Raw genomic sequence first — 18,620 nt, 5'->3', positions numbered from 1 at the left:
ATGGGACCAGACCCCATAAGGGTACCAGCTTGACCTTTCAGATCATCCACTATTGACACTGATTGTGTCATCTGAACACCATGAGGAGCCGCCTCCTCTATAGCCGGAGGAATTTGGGTATATCGTTTCCCAGGCTCCTTCCACCTATAGCACTCCTTGATTCTAATATAATGTATTAAGAAAGAAATATTGGTTGAGTACCTACCATGTTCCAGGCTGAGGTAGAGGGACAAACAGAACAACCTCTGCTGTCTTGAGGTTCATATCCCAATTAAACAATCAGCAAGTGAGTAAACAAGATCATTTCAGATACGTATAAATGGAACAGCGAAGAACAATGAAACCACAGAAAGACAAAGGGCAACTGGGAGGTTTCCACCCAAGATGGTGAGGGAAGGTCTCTCTGAGCAGACGACAAGTGAACTGGCACCCGAGGGGTGGGATGGAGCCAGCGTGTGATGACATGACAGGGCAAAGGCTGGGAGATGGGAGTGCGCTGAGCCTGTTCAGGGCCCCAACGACAGAAGCGTGACCAGAGCAGACTGAGTTGGGGGAAGCGCTGCGCAAAATGAGGCTGGAGAAGGAGCAAGAGCCAGGCCAGCGAGGCCCTTGCCATTCACGGTAAGGAGATCGCACTTTCTTCCTAAGTGCAAAGGGAAGCCATTAGAGGGTTTTAAGCAGAGTAGTGACGTGAGCTGATTTATTTGTTAAAGATAAACTGAAGGGAAGAAAAGATAGGAAACCTGCTTTTCCTGTGGGTGATGTGAGATAGGAGGGAAGTCTCTCTTCTGCCCATTCATCTTCAAACGTGGTTGACATCTGCTCCGAGATTCACTAGACAATGTTGCTTGAAACTAGATTTTTCTCCTACTCGATGTGTCCAAACTGAGCATGAGCCAGAGCTGAGGGGCAGGATGTGGTTTCGGTAAGCCGTGACCGCCGTCCCTTCCTCCAGGAGCCCAGAACCATTCCTGTTACTGCGCAGCTAGTCACTCCAATCACGCTGCACACCCCGGCTGCCCACATGGCGGTGACACCGTGGGCTTCGCCCTCCTTAAACACAGCCACAAATTACTGGCACCGGGGCTAAAAATTTGCCCAGGAGAAAACAAACAGCCACTTCCAAAAGAGACATTTTCCTCTGCTCTTTTTTTCTGGTGACTAGGGGCTGAGAGTCCCGTTGGCTAAGCCATCTTGGTAAATACTTTGCTAGAGACAATTCTAGTCTCCTAGGCACACAGCTTGCTTGACACAGAAATGAAATCAAAGAATTCTGTCCTCTTGACTATGAATTTCACAGAATACTACCTACTGGTTTGTTCTCGGTCTATAACATTACACTGATACGGAAAATAGACCTAAGTGGTTTACCCAAGGCAATTGCCTCATCCTAGACATGCTATTAATACTTTCTGCGTGCTATTTCTCCCTTAATGTTAAAAAATGATTACCTGTCACAAGGTAATATTGATATAAAATTTCCAGACTCTATTTTTCAGAATGTAACAATATATGTTACTGCTGCTATTTTTAGAGTAAAGTTTGGCATTAGATGCTAATTTGATTGGCCTTGAGAAACTGAAGTTTGAAGCTACCAAAATACATGTTTTCTGTTAGACATATCTGGGCCCAGTTCTGGCTCCACCACTTAGTACCGCTGGTATGTCTTAGGTGAGTTACTCACCTCCTCTGAGCTGTAGTTGCCTCTTTTGTCAAATGGGGAGCCCACCCCCACAGGGTTGCCATTGAAGATTAAACAAGTTCACACATGTAAACTGCTTAGCACAGTTACTCTCTTGTAATAAATACCCATTATTATTAGCAAACTAAGACTTCATGGTAGATGCACTTATGGAAGTCATAAAATGTATCAGTGTTAATTTTATCAACAGATAGACACTAACGGTATCCCAAACATAGTAAAAATGACAGAAAGCAATATTAAAATTTGAAAGCATTTAAGCATTTGGTTGACAATACGTAAAATTGAAATACAGGAGTTCTAATCGTCTTTAAACCAGCTGTAGTTTTACCCTAATTCACCATGCCCTCTCTGGCAGTAATTTTACCTAGTAATATATTCTCTGTATTATGATAAAAACTAGTAACAATATTTATTGAGTATATTCTTGGTACCAGGCACTTTTATGAGTACTCTGAGTGCTTTATGAACATATGTAATCTTCACAACAACTCTGAAATGGGTAATATTATTATGCATATTTTGCAGAAGGGGAAACTGAGGCAGTGTGGCTCTGCAGCCCTCACTCTTGAATTCTATGATATATACAGCAGAAGTTGGCAAATTATGGCACAAGAGCCAGATATGGCCCCACACCTGTTTTTGTAAATAAAGTTTTATTGGAACACAGCCACACCTACTTATTTACATATTATCTACAGCTGCTTTTATACTACAACTGCTGAACTGAGTAGCTGCAGCAGAGACCATCTGGCCCAGAAAGACTGTAATATTTACTATCTGGCCCTTTACAGAAAAACGTTTGCTAAGCCTGATATAAGTAGCCCTTTTATTTCCATTTTAGAAATAAAGAAATAAAGAAAGTGGTTCTGTGAGGTTAGCTGACTTGCATCATAAACTCCACAGTCAACTCCATGAGTCGAAGGATGCTGTGTCTGTACCCTCATATCCGTATCACCTACTGCAACACTGGGACAGAGTGGCCACTCAAAAAATACTTGCTAAATGAATGACAGTTGTAAAAGTCACCCAGCTGGAGAATCTGGGTCTCCTCCTGACCCCACAGCTGCCCTAGAGGTGAAAAGAGGGACTTTCTCCTGAGAAAGGATTAAACACAGGGTAGTTAACATGTCACGCGGCTGTCCGTAGACACATTTTTGCTGCTGTATTCCTCCTTAGAGGTCATCTCGGTCAGACCAAAGGGTTTTTCTTTTCCCTCAAATGCATAGTCAGAGCTCTGAAAGTGTTCTTGTCCTTGTGATTGGTGCATTTTTAGACAAGATTAAAAGTGACACCCTCATGAGATGGTAGTCACAAGGAATCTGGTTTTGGATGGATTTCAGACCAAGCTCTGCCCACCCTCCTCCCTCCCCCTTGACCCACCTCCCACCCCGATGAGTCACAGTGCACAGCCGACTGCCCTTCCAAGAGCCACTCAAGGCTTTGTTTTCTTTCATCATGCTTTGTGCTGGTCATGTGAGGCTCGGGGTATTAATAGACCATCGGCTTGGCCTTCTGCATCTCGTTGTTGGTCCAGGAGATAAATGAAAGGTTTTGCCAATCCCTTTGTGCCATTTTTCACTCCTGTTTCAACTTTCACGTTGCTAGTTGGTGACAGCTGAGCCAGACAGGCAGAGGGCATCCAGTGTGGCCACTACCCATGGAAGTGGCCTTGACTTCCAATATTGGATCACCAATACTAACCTTAACAAACTAGCCTCAGCCTTTTCTCTCCGCCTTCTCCCAGTCGGATGACGGCATCTTTGCTTGCATGTGTGAGAAGTATATAAACCAGGCAGGAAAAGGTTTGGGGGTGTTTTGGTTTTTTTTTTTGAACTTGAAATAAAATTATGCTCAGGAAATTAAAAGTCTGTACGTGGTTTGACAGGCTCCCAAGAGGCTCCACAGGGACAAAATTTTTAAACAAATGCTTTGGAAGCAGAGGTTCTTTGACTTGCTTGGGGCTTGGATCCAAAAGTTTCAGTTCTCCCCTGCAGCCCAATTTTTAGAATGTCACTTTGCAAGTTCCCTCAGCCTTGAGTCCAGCACCCAGCACAGTGTCAGACTCAGTGTTTATTGACCCGAAGAAAAGCTGGGCTGGGGCCTGGCCAGGAGATGAAACTCCCTTAGAAAACTTCCTCGAGCAGAGACTCAAGCTTTAAGAGAAAGCGGAGATCTCAGTTCTCTGAGTCTAGTTTACTTTTTAAGCCTAAGGCTAGTTCATTTTTCTTGGGGGCCTTGTGGGTTCTGGTAAGATTATTTTCACTCAACAGCAACCCCTTCTGTTTGATAATTCCATGAAAGCAGGAAGCGTGCTGAGAAGGGCTCTGCCGAGGCCGCTCCCTGCTTGTGGAGGACTTGCCAAGGTTTGGCTTCTCAAGCCTCACTCTGCGCATCTGTTAAATGGGTCACTCCAGTCTCAAGTTTCATTTTTCAGCAATAGAATCTTTGGATTTTTAAAATCTTGCCACATCTGTACAGAGCTCTGCTATAGAAGGGAAAAAAGATTGGGCTGAGGATGGGCCAACTTAAGTTATTATCTTTATTTTTTCTTATTTGGTGGTGATGGGGGTGGTGGGAATGGGGGCATACTCCAAAGAACTGACTCGCCTTTATTTTCTAGCTGATTAGTGCCAGCCGCTGTGCTCAGGGATGTGAGTGTATGCCCTCACTTAAAGCTCTCAACAATCTTGAGGACTGTCAGTATTAGTACAGATGAAGAAACGGAGGCACCAAAAAAGTCAGTAATTTGTCCACAGTCACAGAGATAATAAGCAGTCAAACCAAGACCGGAACCTAAACCTAGAGATGCAAGGATCCTAGCCTCTTTGTAGAAATAGGTTCTCTACATCCCTGCATCCCTCCCTCTTCCAGTGACTGGATTCTTTCTACAGAAAGTTAAGTGTAATGAATAGTATTTTTATTGAATGCTGCATAAGCAGGAGACACCCTGATAGAAAGGCCACTTCCTTGGAAAGTGCACAGGGATGCTGAACGTGAGCTTTTAGGTGCCTTGAGAGCAGTCATGGCCAGTGGGGAAGAAGTTCAAGCTGGGGTAGAATTCCTGCTTGGAGCAACTGTATGGAACTCAAACATTCGCAGGTCATAGGAGGTTTTGTTCCCTTCAGAGTACATCAGCTCCACTTGCTGAAGTAGGACAAGCAGAATGAATTAGTCCGGGCTGCAGCCAATCTCTTTATATGTAAAAGAAAAAAGCAATTAAATGTTCAGCCTGATTCCTGGGTTTTGAATTACCCCCATTTGTCTTTCACTTTGAGCATCTGCTTTTTATTGCGTCGTGGCCCTGCCTGCTATTTATCTCTCCCCCTCAGTCTCTATCTCCATGTCATGTGACTCAAAAGCGAAGATTAGAGGAGAAAAAATATCTCTGTATCCTAAGCCTGGCAACTTCTATTTTTATCCACAGCTGTTGGAACTGATAGCAAAGTCACAGCTCACATCCCTGAGTGGCATTGCCCAAAAGAACTTCATGAACATTTTGGAAAAAGTGGTACTGAAAGGTGAGCTCTCTCTCACTCTCTCACCCCTTTTTATAGGCACGGGGACAGACAGATGGATTTTCCAGTAGAGTGGACATGTCATTAGATTTAAGGGAATGTGAGTGGATGGAGATGAGTAACTCCAGATACAGCTCAGTAGTGCCAGATCCCTGTTCAGAAAAAGGTACAACTCATGCCCATCGCAAAAAGAGCATCACCCTCCCATCCTTTTACTGAATCCATCCCTCCTGCTGTCAGCCTCTCAGGCTTTTCGGTGTAAACACATGTTCCCACCTAGGCTACAGAGTCTCTGCATCCCAAATTCCTAGAAAATTGACCTGTGTACAAGGCAGAATAGATTCATTGACTCTGTGAGCCAGAAGGAACCTTAGGTTTTTGGATTAACTGACTCATGAAAAAGTGATTTGTCCATAATCACACACAGAGTCGCCCATATATGATTAGAACCCAAGCTCCCAACTCCCATATGCTCCTATCACCGACCACCTAAAAGGGACGGCACCTCCAGGCAAAAGCAACTGCTTTCAAATCACGTGAACCACTGGTGCTGGTGGGACAATGAAAAAGAAAGAGTCTTTGTAGAAAACTAGGGAGACAGAACAAAGAGGGACCTAGATAATGGAAACTCTACCCAGTAACCTCGAGGGCAGAAGCTGGCCAAGTAGACAAGAAACACCAGCAAGAAAGAAAACCGTATCCCCTGAGGCAATACCCAGGTAACTTGAGCAGAATAGAGAAGAAAGGCCACTTATACAACATAGAGTGTTCCAGCAGCCTAACTAATCTTCCTTTTTGTCTTCTCCACCCAAGTCCTTGAAGACCAGCAAAACATTAGACTAATAAGGGAACTACTCCAGACCCTCTACACCTCCTTATGTACACTGGTCCAAAGAGTCGGCAAGTGCGTGCTGGTCGGGAACATTAACATGTGGGTCTACCGAATGGAGACGATTCTGCACTGGCAGCAACAGCTGAACAACATCCAGATTACCAGGGTAAGCGTGACCGCCCAGCTTTGTCCTGGCAGGAAGGGCTTCAGTCGGCCGAGATCCTGGGCAGCCTTACCAGGACTTAATCTCCATGCTGGTGATGCAAGAGCCTGGACCATTCTGTTCTGATGCTTTATACTAAGTGCTGGAGGTGGGCTTCCTGATAGAGGGAGGGTGGGAAGAAGAACTTGGCAAAGCAGGATCGGACTATGTAAACGGTGAAACCTGGTGGGGAAACCGGAAAGCAGGCTTTGGGGAAGATGCTGGCTCTGCCCCTGCAATCCTCAGTGCGATCTGCAGACCTCTCCTCTTTGCCCATTTCCTCTTAAGGCATGTGTGGTCCGCAGCTTCAGGACGCTGCCTGACTACGAGGGAGCTGTGGTGGCAGTGGCTGGAAGAATGGGTACCAGCCTTTCAAAACTCTACTTCCAATTCTCAATAGTTAAGACAAAGGAAACCTTTGATTAAAGACTATGAACATGCATGTCAGAAAAGATGAGCAATTCTAACTCAAAGCCAAAAAAAAAAAAAAGCCCTATGTTACCGGCTTAACTACTATCAGTAGTCTCCTTTAAGTTTTAACCTGGACTTCGGCTCTTGTCCTCTTACCAGCGAGCAGGAGGACAAGACACGCATGTGCTGTGAGAAGGACGCTGGTGTAATCTCCCAAGGCTCACTAATGGACAGGCGCTCTTAGGCGGCTCACGGAGCACTTGGTTCACTTAGCTAATCACTGACCACAGCTGTTTTAAGTGGTTCCGGGACTCACGCTCATCAAGTTTGGGTCTGCTCCGCCTCTCAAGAAAGTAACATGAAAAAATCCTTTGACCTCTTCTCAATAATTTTTTTACTCTATAAAGTTTTCAAAATGCAGTGTCCTTGACATTACCATTAATAACCTCTCTGTGCCTTAGTTTCTTAAGTTCTGAAACAGAGGCCTCAGAGTTATGTGACTTCCTTAGAATCACTTAGGCTCACACAGACACACACACACAATGCAGAGCACAAACCCGGGTAATCTTTCAAAAGCTATCTCAATTATCTACTGTAAGAATATATGAGAATTTCTAATGAACATTTATCTGACTTATTTTAATAATTTATTCCATTCCCATCTCTCAAGTGTAGGCATAGTTTGACAATGTGAATTTGGGACCCAAATTTCCAGCTTATCTCTCACAGAAAACACACTTAACATTTTCTCCCTGATTCCTGGCATTCCCTGTAGCCTGGACTTAATACTTACTGTTTTTTCTAAGCCCAGAAGAGAATTACCCAGCCAGTGATATAAATGAGCAAGTCCCATTTGTCCTAAAAGCATTCTTCCCTCCCGCTGTTTTGGGACACTGATTTGGATGGTCACACTGGCCCAGAGCTGGCCTCTGTTCCCTCCTTGGCCCCACCCACCCACATGCCTTGCACACCCATGGGCTTACTCCCCCAGAGCTCCTTTTACCTGATGCACATGCGCTCTTGGGAGATAACCTCTGTAGTTGCTATTTCTTCATGAGGTGGGACCAGAGAAGCCCAGTGCTTTTCCCCAAGTAACTCAGCAATTAGGGACAGAGCTGGGGCCAGAACTCTGCACTTCTTATTCCTAAAATGGCAAAGCTTTCTTAACATTAATGGTTTCCAAACTTTTTTTCAACCCAGCTTTCTTCCAACTATTTATTCAGTGATTCAGCTTTTTGCAAACCTTTAAATCCAAAGAAATCCCACACAGGACCTCTCGAACACAAGTTCACTTCACTCTGCTCGTGGTACTCCAGCGAGGCCAAGCTATTCTCTGCACACTCTGAGCTTCATCCTGGCTCGGGCCTTTTAAGCTTGTCACCCCCTCTGACCGTCCAATCTGTTGAAGCCACTGTCATTTCACCTTCCTCAGATCAGCTTTTACCATCTGAAATTGTCTCATACGGGCATTCACTTCCCTGCCTCCGTGCACTGGCTTATTGTCAGCTCCACAAAGAAAGGACATTACCATCTTCTTCTCTGCTCTGTTCGCTCCACCGGGCACAGAGCAGAAGGTAGTCAATAAATTTTACTTGAGTGAATGAATGATTTAAAGGGACATTTCCTCCCCCCGCCTGCCTGAAGTACTTGTTCAAAGTTCAGAGGAATACAATTAGAAAATACTGCCCTGTAATATGGACTGATGACGACAATTGATCAACTGCAGGATTTGGGGCAAGTGAGTCAGCCACTGCTGTCTCCATTTCCTCATTTGGAAAATAGGGCAGTAATGTGCATCTCATAGCTCTGGTGTGAGGTTTAAAAAGTTAATACATGGAAAGCACTTGGAACCATGCCTGACATGCTGTAAGTCTTGTAATGGCACCAGCTGTTATTATGAAGGGCCCACACTGTGGCAGACACTCTTCTAAGTCCTTTACATATGGGGGCGGGGGGGGGGCACAAGTAGGTTTCCAGTTGTGAGCACACGAAACACAGAATTTATTCTTGTATTATTATTTATTATTTTCCATATGAACTGTAAACCTACTCTTGCCCCACTCTGTATATTGACTCATCTAGTGAATAATTGTAAGTAGAAGTCCTTATAATAAGTAATATTTACCGGACACTGTGCTAAGTCAGGACTTCCAGGCATCATCTCATCCCAGCAACACTGTAAGATACGCTTTTTCTCATTTCATAAATGACTGAGCTGTTGGGAATAATTTGGCCCGGGTCTCTCCACCATAAGGTGTAGCGTGAGGATTGAACCCAGACCGCTCTGCCGAGCCATGCTTTTACTCAGTGCTCGCTCCTCCCTCGTGCTGTCCTGGGCTCTGAGCTGTGTGACTGTAGAGCAGGGAACCCATGGAGCCCTGAAGAGCTTTTCATACAGATGCCCAACTCCCCGGGCGGGGGGGGGGGGAATAAAACAGAGAAAGATGGTGGGGGGACTTAATTACTTTGGTCTGGACTATATTTAAAAGGCTTACTTTTTAACAGTTTGTACTAAAGAAAAGTACACTATTATATGAAAATGTTAAGGTGACATTTACAGTAATTACTTTCTAGTTGCCAAAGTTCTATCAGTATCTTGCTTTCCTTCAAAATTTCATAAGCCTATAGAGCCAATTTTTTTATTAGCAAAATCATTAATATAATAAAGGATAAAAACCAAAGAGAACTGGTTTGTGGGGGGTGAGGGGATCAGACAGAGTCACAGTGTGCCGTGAGCAAGGCAGGGTTTCAAAGCCTATGGGGCAGGGTTGATGTAAGGGATTTTAGCCAAACACTTGATCCCTAAGAGAAGAGTAACTTACTTTTCTCTTAAATGTTAATATTCAAAAAGAAGAAGGCATGCAAGCAGTTAACCATTTATCAGGACTAAGGGCTCTCGGCATGGGGCCTGGGTAAGAGTTTTGTAAAAGTTCAGGTTTGAAAATTTGAGAGTGAACTCTGCCAAGTGGACTTTAATAAGAGTTCATATAATAATTGGCCTGGGAGTTTTAACCAAAAAAGTAGATGCTTTGAAGTGCTGGGAACAAAAAGAAAATCTCATGGCAGTTTTATTAGCTCCTATGATCAGCAGCAGATGATAAACGACAAATAGGTCTAGGGCCTTCTGCAGCCCAGCAAAGCCCTGGATTCTGCAAACAATTGAAAGTTCAGCCCAGCAGCCTGAGCGATAAAAATCGCCAAGTCATAGACACTTCTGATGAGTTAGGAGGCTGAAACTGCTCCAAATCTTAGCTTGCTGGAGCTGGAAGGGATCTTCAGAGTCTTCTAAACCAATTCATTTTGGACATGGGGACACTGAGACCTGACTTCCAAGGATACCTGGGGTCCAGACCTGTTGCGTGTCCCTCCCCTGTCCCTCCCATGCCACTTCCCGTTCTTCTCCGCAGTCCATCTTTCCAGGACCCCCTGCCACTGCCCACCTTCCCTCTACACGCCTGTCCTGCTTTGCAGGGGACACAGGATGGAACTGCTTAGACTGCACGTCCTCCCCCACGACCCCCCCACCTCAGTCCTGTGTGTTCAGGCTTTAATGTGCTTTGAGGGCTCAGGTGTCACTAGGGGGCAGTGAGATAGGCGGCTGGGCCAGCAGGCAGGTGGGGTGGGAAATGCTTTCTCCAGTGCAATGAGCCCTTCCAGAAGGTAGCAAATCTCATAATTGAGTGAACTGACTGAAGGAGGAGAATCCAACATGTGCTGCTGGGAGAATCTCTAAGAGTCCAAGTATGAAGCTGTGTGAAACAGGAAGATCTCTCTGGCACCACTGAGGGCCCGGCTGTCCTTTGTGGTGGTAGCCATGGGTCCTGGGTCCGCGCTTAGGGCAGGGAGAATGGCTGCTTTTGATTTCTGGCCAGTAAACCAGCGTGAAGATGGAGGGCGAGGGGACAGCTGTCTCCTCGGAGAGCGTCGCCTGTGCGTTGCTGCCCTCCAAGACCTAACGTAACCCTCTCCCCACAGCCTGCCTTCAAGGGCCTCACCTTCACTGACCTGCCTTTGTGCCTGCAACTGAACATCATGCAGAGGCTGAGCGATGGGCGCGACCTGGTCAGCCTGGGCCAGGTGGCCCCCAACCTGCACGTGCTCAGCGAGGACCGGCTGCTGTGGAAGAGGCTCTGCCTGTACCACTTCTCTGAGCGGCAGGTCAGTGGGGATAGTGGCCACTCCTTCCTTCTCTCCCTCCTCTGTACCCACCCTCAAGCTTCCCAGGCATCTTCTCAAAGCTTGAAGTGTGGGTGTCTGCCCACCAGGGCTTCCTGGTTTGACTGGAAAACAACAGTCCAAGGAGTTTCTAAATACTGGGTGTTTGGGATTTTGTTTTCTTTGGAGGGGGGTGGTTTTGATGGAAAAACACACACACATTCTTATCCACGCTTTAACAACTTCTCCCCCCAAAAATTCATAAAGTGGTAGTAGTCCTTTTTTATAACAAAGCAACTTATATGTTTCTATTGTACAGCTGAAGTAATTTTACAGGTTTTATTTCATTTTATTTTAACGACCCAGGGAAGGGTAGATATCGTGATGCCCACTTTAAACAGATGAAGAGGCTGAGGCCACAAATGGCTGAGTGACACATCAAAATTAGTGAAGGGGTTCTCTAGTTGAGGAAACTGCCCTTGAATTTGAATTTGGGCCTTTTGACACTGACTCTAGGCTCTTCCCCTTCCTCATGCTGCCTGTTTTGTTTTTTTTTCCAACTTCTTTATATAAAAGTGTGAGTTCAACAAGTTCTGCTCTTGAAGACTGTAATATTTAGACATAAAGTAGAGCCACTGTGCCAAGCAGTTACTGCATCTCCCTGGAAATGATGGCTCACGTTGTAGCAAAGAAAAGACTGACATTGTTTCTTGAGGTCACCTAAACTTGAAAGGACTGTCCAAGCGCAGCTCAGTAAAGGTCACTAGAAAGATGTCACCAACCACCTGTTTCTTTTTTTCGTTAAAAGCTACTGTTTATCAGAAGATACTTCTATCTTGGCTATTTTTCCCTAGCTATTGCAGGGTAGAGATGAAAAAGGAGGGAAGGGGGTGGGAGCAGAACAGAACCAGAAAACCACAAACCTCTTCTTGCTGAACTCTCCTGCAACGACTTTTATTTGATATTTAGATCCGCAAGCGATTAATTCTGTCAGACAAAGGACAGCTGGATTGGAAGAAGATGTATTTTAAACTTGTGCGATGTTACCCACGGAAAGAGCAGTATGGAGATACCCTACAGCTTTGCAAACACTGTCACATCCTTTCCTGGAAGGTATGTGTCTCGAAGGTGGCTGCCACAGACCCGTAGCCCAGCCCCCAAGAGCCAATAGTGCCAGCCATTACGACGCCAGATCCTTTTCCAATCTTCACCACTGCCACCTCCAGCGGAAGGTGAAGGTAAAACCAATTCTGGTCCTGGGGAGAGAAACTTTCAAATACCTTAATTTCCCTCACCCCCACCCTTAGGTTCCTATTTTTTCCTACTACCCACCCATCCTAAAGTTCTCCCATCTCTGTGCACAAGTGCACATGCATATACACGTGCGCACAGCTCTTTAGTTTTTCCAGAATTTATGGCATTCTTGGCAAGGAATGTTGTTTTGAGGTTGGGCAACGCGTTATGGTGCTCCAAGCCAACGAGATGCTTCTGAGAACTCAAACCTGACCTTGATGTTCCTTTCCAGGGCACTGACCACCCGTGCACAGCCAATAACCCAGAGAGCTGCTCCATTTCACTCTCTCCCCAGGACTTTATCAACTTGTTCAAGTTCTGAATCGGAGCACATGACAGCACTTCAGAAGGGTTCCCCTGCTGACTGGATGGCTGGGAATACAGAGTTTGGACACTTCCTTTGTAAATAGTGTACATTTTAAACATTGGCTCGAAGCTTCTGAGATAAGTCACGGAGAGGACATTTGGAGGGGAGAGACGCAGTCGCTGGCTGGGAATTTAAGACTATAGCCTCCTCATTAGAATTGGTATGGAAAAGCAGAAATACTGTAAATAAACTTTTTTTCCTAACAATTTGCCGGCAAGACTGTAAGGGCAGGAGTTCTGTGTCGTCGGTGAAAATGGAATTCTCTCGACATTCACTGAAACTCTTGGATAGTTCCTAGAAATGCAGAAGAAGAGGGCAAAACTCCAATACAAGATAGAACACGCTTTGTTTACAATGTGAAAATCTGCTTTAAAAAAGAAGAAGAAAAACTACAGATGAGAAATCCCTGGGTTTTTGGTTTTGATTTTGGGTTAGTTTTAAGAAGGCAAGGAAAGTACCACCCATCATAAACCACATGGGCATACACAGGGCCTTATTTACAAAGATGTCACACAATAGTCTACCTCGGAAAGCACACAGTGATCTGACAAAATGCGGTGTCCAGTAGGCAGTGTCTGTTTTTCTTGTTTTTTCATCTATAAAAAGTGATTTAAAATAGGAAGGGATCTTGAGGCAGAACTCATGTTCCTTATGAGGTGAATGGGGCAGTCTTCGGAGTTGCCTCTCGTCTAGAACAACCCCCAAAATACATAGGCTTTGTTTCCTTTCATGCTGTCACTCATTCGGGGCAACATAAGGCCAATTAAAAACCGTCCCAGAGGATGTCCTGCCCCAGAAAAGATAGAATGAGTCACCCTGTAGCTGTGAAAGCTCTCTTATTCCTGTTGAATTTCCGGGCTTGTCTGCTTCCTGGGGTATCTTCACGGATAAGCATAAGCGTGTCTCTGTGGACTGGTCGGAGCCAGAATGCTGATAAAGGCTTGTAAAGTAGGTTTGACGTGTCAGCGAGGCGTTTTACCGGCTGCCCTTCCTCTTGGTGTGTGATGAACTGAGGAGCTTTCTTTTCCTTACGTCCAACATCAAAATATGGTCACCCTGAGCTAGGGCTTCTTGCAGGGATGATAAAATAAAGCCTAGAGTTCCAGCCAAATAGGGAACAGAGAGGCTTTCAGTTCATCCTAAATATGCTTTGTACCCAGGGTATCTTGCTAGGCCAAGACCAGCAGGTAACTAGGTGGGAGAAAGGGAATCTCAGGATGTAATAAGTTTATTGTCAAATATTCCTGGGAGCGGGTGGGGAGTGTTTTTGTTTTTTTACTTTTTATAGAACTTTGCTTTTCTACAAAAATGTACATATTTTGCTGTTGTATTTGCTTTGCCTTTTTTTTTTTTTTTTTTTGTAAATAAAGTTGCCACCCTGCATGTCCTTGGAAAATAAGCAAAGCCAAATAGGAACTTGGTTCCCATTCATGCTGAAGATCGGTGCATCTTCAGAGGTTGAAGCTGGGGTGATCTAAAGAGGGACAGGTGGTTTGGCTGAACAGAAACAAGCCCAGGAACCAGCTGGTGATGCTGGGCCTCTTCACGCCCTTCCCTCAACACACAACTCAAGTACCAACATTTGGAAGAGAAGCCAACTGTTAGTCAGTGCCCCTCACTTTGCAATGTTTGTGCATATACCAGGGTTTCTCAATATTTTTTTTATTATCACCCTCCCAGAAGAAAAAATTGAACTGAATTTAAATTCCCCCTAATAAGAAAAATTAAATATTAAACAATAAAATCTTGCTGGGTAAGGTCGAGCTTTGGAGGGCCACAAACCGCTGTAATACTGAGAAATATTTTTTGCCCTCCACCCCGCCTCCCAGCCCAGCCAGGATCTCCCTGAAAATGCAGGGCCTACACTGCAGAGTTTAAAAGCTTCCATAACTCGGGCAGCTTTTCTCAAATGTCTGTTTTCTTAAAGAGGCGGGACAGAACTTGGGAACCTTTGACTCTTTAGGGTTAGGTGTCCATGGCCTTCACATCTTTCCTCCAACTTGTGACCTCTGCCCCTTCATGCTGATCAAGGAGTGGAGGCTCCTGGGCCCCTTCAGGTTGGTGGTCCCAGAAACGTCACCGGCCCTGGCCGATCCGCGCAAAGCTGGCGAGCCAGCCTTGGTTAGGCTGCCCGCAATGCTCATGGTTGCCCATCTGCCCGAAGCAGCAAGGCACGTGTGCGCAAGAGACCCCTACCCACAAGTGGCAGGGCTTCTGTGTTCTGAGATATTTACCTAGGAGGCGCCTCTGGGCTCTTGCATCTCCTCTGGCGCCATTGGAGGTGGTGTGTAACAGAATTAAGGGAAATTTTTAAGGAACCCACCCCCCGCCATTTGTAGTTTTCTTTCATTGGAAAAGGAGATAAGAAGGAAATGGCAGGTGGAGAGGGAGAGGGAAAGGAAGGGAAATGGCATCTCTTTGAAGTTGTGGTGTGTGTGAGGGCAATAGGGACAGGCATAGTGGTCATAGAGCATCTGTGTTGGTGCCACATGGCAGCTGTGACACGTGGCCAGAGCCTCACATATAAGTAAAATGAGGTAAAAAGAAAATTCGTGTTCCCTGGGCACTAATCATCTATAAAATGTCTCATGGCACACCCTCCAAGGACAACTTGATCTGAAAAACAGAAACACAGAATCCCCATCTCGTAACTGCTGGTCTTAAAGCCAGAAGGGACATGACAGTGGAAATTGCTGGAAGAAGTAGTAACACTCTACCCTCTTTGCTGTACTTACCCACCCCCACCCCAACCCTGTGGTGTAGCATTTGAAACGGATGTGAACTATGAAGTAATGGGGACTTACAGAAAAGGAAAGAGTGTTGTCCAGGGCAGTGTGGGCAAATCCACGAGGGCACTATCATTTGGTCCAACGGAAAGGCTTATGAGCAATGAGCCCAGGGTTTCTTGAGAATGACGATGGCACTTGAGGACAGGAGAATATGCGAAGTTTAGGAGTGTTTGCTTTATAGCAAGATCCAGAAGAAAGTCCAAAGATGTCTTAAACTCTTGCATTATGACTCAGCGCTTTGAGCAGACGGATCAGTTATGTGGAAGGGCGAAGGGCAGACACTTCTAGGTGACAGTTGTGTAATGACATTTGTTTAGGGACGATCAATTTTATATTAAAGTGGCTCAGAGAAGATACTTGAGATGAGTCTTGCTTATACTGCAAGACTCAACACAAGAGCAGGCTTTACTTGGCAATGGTGAAGTAAGGCAATGAGTGTATGTTGCATTATTGCCACAGTTCTCACCCGTGAATTCAAAAACTTTCATGACAAGCTTGCCATTAACAGATGCTCCTTCTTGTCGTTGTTTTTATGTGGGAGACGAAAATGAGTTTGGAATTTCATTTGTCTAAGCAAGTGGTATGATGTACAAGAAGGTCAATCATTTCAAGACATGTTCAGCAGTGTATCATCCTTAGCATTCAATACAATGTTTATCATAAAACATGCACCTGAGTTTATATTTCTCTGCCAGGCTGTAGGGCAATAATGTCTTGCTATGCAAACACTCTATTTTATGTGTGGATTTTTTAACTGTAACTTTATGTGTGAATTTTTCTAACTAAAGTATATCATCAGTTTCTATGTTGACATCTGTTGTTTTTTTTTTTTTTAATCTGTTTCCAACTCTCTGAGTCTGTGAACCATCCCTTCTGACTGGATGCTGGCCTGAAATCCTATTAGTGTTTAAACAGACCTCAGAAACACCCTGAACCTCTAGGCAAATGCGGACATGTGGCTCTTTGATATATCTTGGGCCCTTGATGTCTTCCACAAACAAGATCATAATTCCTTTAAACTTGACGTTTTCTATAGATGCTGTCTTCTCTGCTTTGTTAAAGAAAGTAAACCCTCCATGGTTTTCCAAGGGAGGGAAACTCTTACCCTAGACCTGAGCACTGGAAGGGTGGTTAGAGATGTGGAAGTCTGGCACTCTCTTTGCCTTTTGAGATGAGGCAATGGGTCCAGAACATTCCAGGGCCATGCCTCAGCCCGCCTGGTACCCAGTGGCGGACCTGAGCTTACACCTGGGACTTTCCAAGGCCTCCCCTTTGTGCCCCAGCCCCAGCACTTCTCGGCGTGGCCGGGGCCACAGGACGCTGGCACGGGTCTTCTCAAGACCCTCACTGTGGGAGGCGCGCATGAGGGTCCGGCGTTCAGCGTCTGGCTGTTGACTCCTCCAAACATTTTAAGTCCCTGATCCTCCCTGAAGAAATTAAGGAGCCATATAATAATTTCACAGACTTCTGACTCTGCTGTGAGTACAGGCAGCATTCTAGTGAATGCAGTCTGCTGGCCAGAAAATAAGCAGCTTGTTTGACCAATTCTTTTTCCCTGGGTACTTACATGTTAATTACAAAAATGACCCTTAAGACAGATAAGGACAGAGCACCTGGCTTGCTTTCTAGAAACTGAGCACGTGTTTCCTCTCCCCTTAGACTAAGAGGTGTATTGAATCCATCCCTGCCATCTCCCTGTCCTCGGGTACCTGCTGGGGATGCTACCCCGTGAGCGTCTATCCCCACGGAAGCTTGCTCTCTCCCAACCCTCACCTTTACGAAGCAAGGGGGTATTATTCCATGAGGCAGCAAGGCACAAGGAACCACGATAGTCAAAACTTTGTCTGCTGGACGTTTTTCAAAGTGTCCTTGAACTCACTCAGCAAACAAAACTTCCTGAAAACTCTCTCAAAACTTAGGCCCTGCTGCATTTGGCCAAAAATGGATGGCTGCTCCGAAACCCTGAACCTCTTGAAATTCCATCTGCTACAGCATTACTTCTGGGGTTTGAACATGACTTTTTCTGTCTTTGAGTATAGAAATGTTTGTTTAATTAACGATACACAAGTATGTTAAACAGAAGGCTCCCAGCAGTGCTCTCCACTTGAGAGCTCATGGCGCCATCTTTGTCCTACCCAGTGCCAGTCACCCTGGCTAACGGGGCTACATTCAAGCCCACAACCTCAGCTTAGAGGCTTGACTTTTTTAATGAAAAATAGTATAGGGGGTTGAACATTGTAACTAAAAGTATAAGGTTAGACCAATTATGTGCAAAGATGTTTATTTAATATTGTGTGAGCTGTCCATCTGTATAAATTATTTGCACACTTTTCTTGCATGATGAACTGACTTTTTTATAGTTGTTTGTACCAGACGGTGGTATATTTTTGTAAAAACTTTTTGACACTGAATTGCAATAAATGTTTTTCCAACAACACACACTGGTATGTTTTCAGTGTGTATCAATTCTAGTTGGCTTTTTGTCACACTGAGTATGTTTACCTCTTACCTAGCTAGGCGTCTATGCCTTCTCCCAGAAACTTCTCTTTTTTGTAAAATTTCTAGGAATACATAGAAAAAGAAGCTTGCTGCTAAGTACCAACCTAAGTCAATAATATAGCACTATGCTTAAATGGGATATTTCTACTTAGTGTTTGTACAGTACAAAGATTAGAGAATAATGAACTTTGAAGTCAATAGCAATTTACTCACCAACAGACATTTAATGAGTAACTACTACATGCTAGACTCTGTGCAAGGCACTAGGAATAGGAAGATGAACAAGACCGATATGGTCCCTGCCGTAACAGAATTTAGGTTCTAGTAAGAAAGAAAAAAAACAAGTAGGAAAGAATTTTAATTTGTAATAAGAGCTATGAAGGGAATAAAAAAAGGACTAAGTTGCAGAACAATAAGGGGGACCTACTTAAGAAAGGCTGAGCAGGGGGCCTCTCTCAGGAAGTGATGTTGAAGCTGAGACCTGCAAATTCAGAAGGAGCTGGCCCCAGAACAATAAGGTCATGAACATTCCAGAAAGAGGACATGGCTTGCGCAAGGTTCAGATCCTGGTCCTGCCAGATAAAGGTCACACTTACTTAATTAACCCCTGTTTCAATTTCCTAAACTCCAAAATGGTGATAATAATTTACTTCTTACAGTTGTGAGGGTCAAGTGAACTCTAATATATGTAAAGTGCTTGAAGCCAGGCATACAGTATGAGTTCAATTTATGTCCTGAGCAATTATGATTCCCTGAGCAAAATATTCTGAAAGTAGGGTTAAGAATTGCATTGCATTCCCAGTTGAGTTTGATTTGCTCAGGTGCCTTACTTGAGGGCGACTATCTTACTTG

General features: G+C 44.8%; 1 protein-coding gene across 1 annotated transcript in view; it reads left to right on the top strand.

The window, feature by feature from the left end:
• The window catches only part of FBXO32 (F-box protein 32), a 32,820-nt gene extending 15,129 nt beyond the window's left edge, over window positions 1-17,691 (top strand). Inside the window, exons 5-9 of the mRNA XM_054590454.1 lie at window positions 5,130-5,223; window positions 6,034-6,218; window positions 10,641-10,823; window positions 11,790-11,933; window positions 12,346-17,691. Coding sequence (XP_054446429.1) covers window positions 5,130-5,223; window positions 6,034-6,218; window positions 10,641-10,823; window positions 11,790-11,933; window positions 12,346-12,435 — 696 coding nt within the window. The 3' untranslated portion in view covers window positions 12,436-17,691. The remainder of the gene's footprint in view (window positions 1-5,129; window positions 5,224-6,033; window positions 6,219-10,640; window positions 10,824-11,789; window positions 11,934-12,345) is intronic.
• The last annotated feature ends 929 nt before the right edge of the window (window positions 17,692-18,620 follow it).

The sequence above is a fragment of the Pteronotus mesoamericanus genome, unplaced genomic scaffold (genome assembly GCF_021234165.1).
Source record: "Pteronotus mesoamericanus isolate MK-2021 breed Mesoamerican mustached bat unplaced genomic scaffold, CSHL_Meso_final scaffold_174, whole genome shotgun sequence".
NCBI classification, from domain to species: domain Eukaryota; kingdom Metazoa; phylum Chordata; class Mammalia; order Chiroptera; family Mormoopidae; genus Pteronotus; species Pteronotus mesoamericanus.
The sequence above is the reverse complement of the archived record's forward strand: the minus strand, read 5'-3'. Positions and strand labels throughout refer to the sequence as shown.